This window comes from Quercus robur, chromosome 1 (assembly GCF_932294415.1).
Source record: "Quercus robur chromosome 1, dhQueRobu3.1, whole genome shotgun sequence".
Lineage (NCBI taxonomy): Eukaryota > Viridiplantae > Streptophyta > Magnoliopsida > Fagales > Fagaceae > Quercus > Quercus robur.
This window is the reverse complement of record NC_065534.1, coordinates 35,972,103-35,975,110: the sequence shown is the minus strand read 5'-3', so window position 1 is coordinate 35,975,110 and position 3,008 is coordinate 35,972,103. Positions and strand designations below refer to the sequence as shown.

The 3,008-nt window shown below is 37.6% G+C and overlaps 1 protein-coding gene across 1 annotated transcript; it reads right to left on the bottom strand.

Moving 5' to 3' along the window:
- Positions 1-1,171: 1,171 nt before the first annotated feature.
- On the bottom strand, positions 1,172-2,561 carry LOC126733293 (uncharacterized). Its single transcript, XM_050436531.1, has 2 exons — positions 1,993-2,561; positions 1,172-1,603 (listed from the first exon to the last, which is right to left on the bottom strand). The coding sequence occupies exons 1-2, from the start codon at positions 2,422-2,424 to the stop codon at positions 1,433-1,435; spliced, it is 603 nt and encodes a 200-aa protein (XP_050292488.1). The 5' UTR covers positions 2,425-2,561; the 3' UTR covers positions 1,172-1,432.
- Between the last annotated feature and the right edge of the window lie 447 nt (positions 2,562-3,008).

Sequence of the window (3,008 nt, the reverse complement as noted above, 5' to 3'; positions counted from 1 at the left end):
ATCAATCAACATATGCAACTGCTGCTCTGCCCGACTTCTCCCATCTTCTCCACTAAGTTCTATAATTTTGATAATTACAAAAGGTATATATGAAATCTTACATGAAAAATCTATTAACACATACACAGTCAGATGAGTTATATACTTAGTTCTGTGCAAATGTGGATCATATTATAAGCTCCACTGTTCTTCACTCTTTCAATTAAATTTAGATCAGTACAAAGGGATCACCTATATATTCATATTCATAATATTTACCAGGTACATGCACTCACATGCTGAAAGATGCATGAAACAGCCATAGTGATCAAGCTCAAAAGCATTATTAAGCAAGAAGTGACACATTACACAGGCATGGTTACGAAACCTCAGCAAATGGGAGTGCTTCCACAGAATTAGAACTCCTTATTTAAAAAAAGCAACCTTGAACAATTCAATAATACACTTCCAGTTAATTTTTTTCAAAAAATTCAAGTTAAAAATATAGAATTCAAAAAAAGGAACCAAAATCTCTATGAAAATACTCTATTCAGATATCGGACGAATGTGACGGCAAAAGCAAATTATCTAATCACTTAATATATTGCATTTTACCAAAACTTCTAAAGACGAAGAAACATTATTGTTTCAAAGGAATATCCAAGTCAGGAAAAGCAAAGACCTTTTGATTATAGAATATCATATGAGAAGAATTGCACATAAGAGAGTGATAGGTTGTTGATAAGGTGATTGACATCATCTACCAGATCATTTGATAAAGCAAAGAACCCTAGGGTTGCCTGTCGAATTTATCAAGAGATTTATGTAATAAAAAACAATCTTTTTTTAGAATAATCTTCCCATTGTTAATGATGCATAATCCAAGTTGACAAAAAATTTATACCTCATCACATGATTTTGTGTTTCAACCATTACTTTTGGCTCCACAGAATCCAAGGTAGTGCAGGCACTTAAAGCAAGGGCCAACAGAAGCACCCATAGAGGAAAAATCTATTAGCACATGCACAGTCAGATAGAATTATATATATAGTTCTATGCAAATGGATCATGTACTATAAGCCCCACCGATCAGTATGAAGGGATGACCTATATGTTCATAAAAGCCATCACATCCATACTCACATGCCAAAAGAAAGAGAACTTAATTCCTACAAAACACCCCCCCTCTCTCTGAAAAAGAAATCTCTTCAATCTATTAAGCTAAAACATTATTTCAAACAAAGCTGCATATTAAATGGCTACACTGATAAACACCGATACACAAAACATGACTAAGCTAGCTACATATTCTAGCACAAAAAAATGCTTTGAGGCTTCAAAATGTTAATAAAAAACAGACAGAGCCTTGATTGTTTTATGCTTCTTAAACATTATTCCAACTAAAAGTAAAAAAATATTCCCATCCAAAAATACAAAATGAAAAGTGAAAGAATCAGAGGGGTGTAGTATCAACAATAGCCTCAAGTATCTTCTTTTCCAATTCAGATTCGTCAATCCACAAGGAACTCTTCCGGTGCAGCAGCTCTTTCTTCTCTTTCTTCTTCTCTTCCCTCTTTGTTTCTTTCATCCTCCAATTTTCAAGCTTCTCAGCTCTTTCCTTCAACTGCATTTGTACAACAAACACTTGTAAAGACTCCAAAATGGTAACTGAATTTTGTTCGTAAAATTCTGTCCCAACTTATGAACAAACCTACAATTCAACTTATTCAAAATTCTTCTCCCACATTTTCTCAGCAACCAAACGTAAATGACAAATCACATCCCCATATTTTCCAACATTTCCTTAGCAACCAAACATGAATTCAAATATTCAAAACTCTTTTCCCACACTTTCTCAGCAACCAAACATAAATCACAACAAACAAAAAACTTCAATCTGTAAAGAGGTTCACAATTCACACCCCCGCATTTTCCAACATTTCCTTAACAACCAAACACAAAATAAAGAATTTAAGATAAAAACGGTGAGAGGGAGAGAGAGAGAAGACGTACTAGGGTTTGGCGGAACTCTTTCTCTGCGAGCTCGCGCTCATGAGCTCGGAGCTTAGCGGCCTCGGCTTTGAGCTTTTTCTTTTCCTCATTGGCTAATCGAAGTGCCTCTCTCCTGGCCTCGTCTTTGCGCTGCTGCTCGAGGCGCATGAGCTCGACCTCGCGGATGTACTCCTTGCGGACCTGCTTGACTTGTTTGGCGTAGTTTCGGCGGAGCAGGGCGAGCCTGCGCTCGGCAACCTTGGGGTCCTGTGGCCGATCGGAGTTCCACCAGCTACCGACATAGGAATGGGACTCAAGGAACTTGTGGTTTTGTTGGTGGTGGTTGTGATGTGAAGGCTTGGTGGTAGTGGCGGTGGCGGTGGTGGTAGAGAAGGTGCGAAGGGTTTGGGAGAACTGGGTGGTAGTACGGTACAAGGACCGAGAAGTGGCCATTGTTCTTGGCGGTGGCGGAGGACAGCGCAGCGGACGATGCGGCTTTGCACGGTTAACACCGATCGCTCCGGGACTCTCTCTATCTGTGTTAAAGATAAGGACCCTATGCGGTTTTTTTTTTTTTTTTTTTTTTAAATGGTAAGAAAACTTTGAAAGTGGTAAATCTCACCGCCAAGATAAAGATAAAAAATTAATGAACAAATGAATTGTATTACCATTGATAAATTTCAAAAGTAATATGGATTTGATTAATATCAAATTACATAGAATTTTTTAAGGACTTGCACAAGACTAAAATAATTGAAGTTTAAAAAAAAAATGTCTCCTAAAATAAAGAGATTATTAGAAAATATGATTGTTGGAAGATTTAAAAAATACAACTATGGCAATTTAAAATAAAATATAGTGGTTAGGTAGGAGTGTCCAAGAAACCCGTCCACCCACCCATACCCGATCCAACAATTCTGGCGATCGAATGTGAGTCCCAACCTCCCTAAACACAACCCCGATAGGTCAATTGTGGCTCTCCTATTTCAAAACTTGTGAAACCTAACCCACCTGAATACATCAATTCTTCCGATGAT

Excerpts from the sequence above, each read along its gene's own strand:
- LOC126733293 (XM_050436531.1), bottom strand. The coding sequence starts at position 2,424 with ATGGCCACTTCTCGGTCCTTGTACCGTACTACCACCCAGTTCTCCCAA. Across the intron at positions 1,604-1,992 it reads AAGAGTTCCGCCAAACCCTA|TTGAAGGAAAGAGCTGAGAA; the intron begins GTACGTCTTCTC and ends GTACAAATGCAG.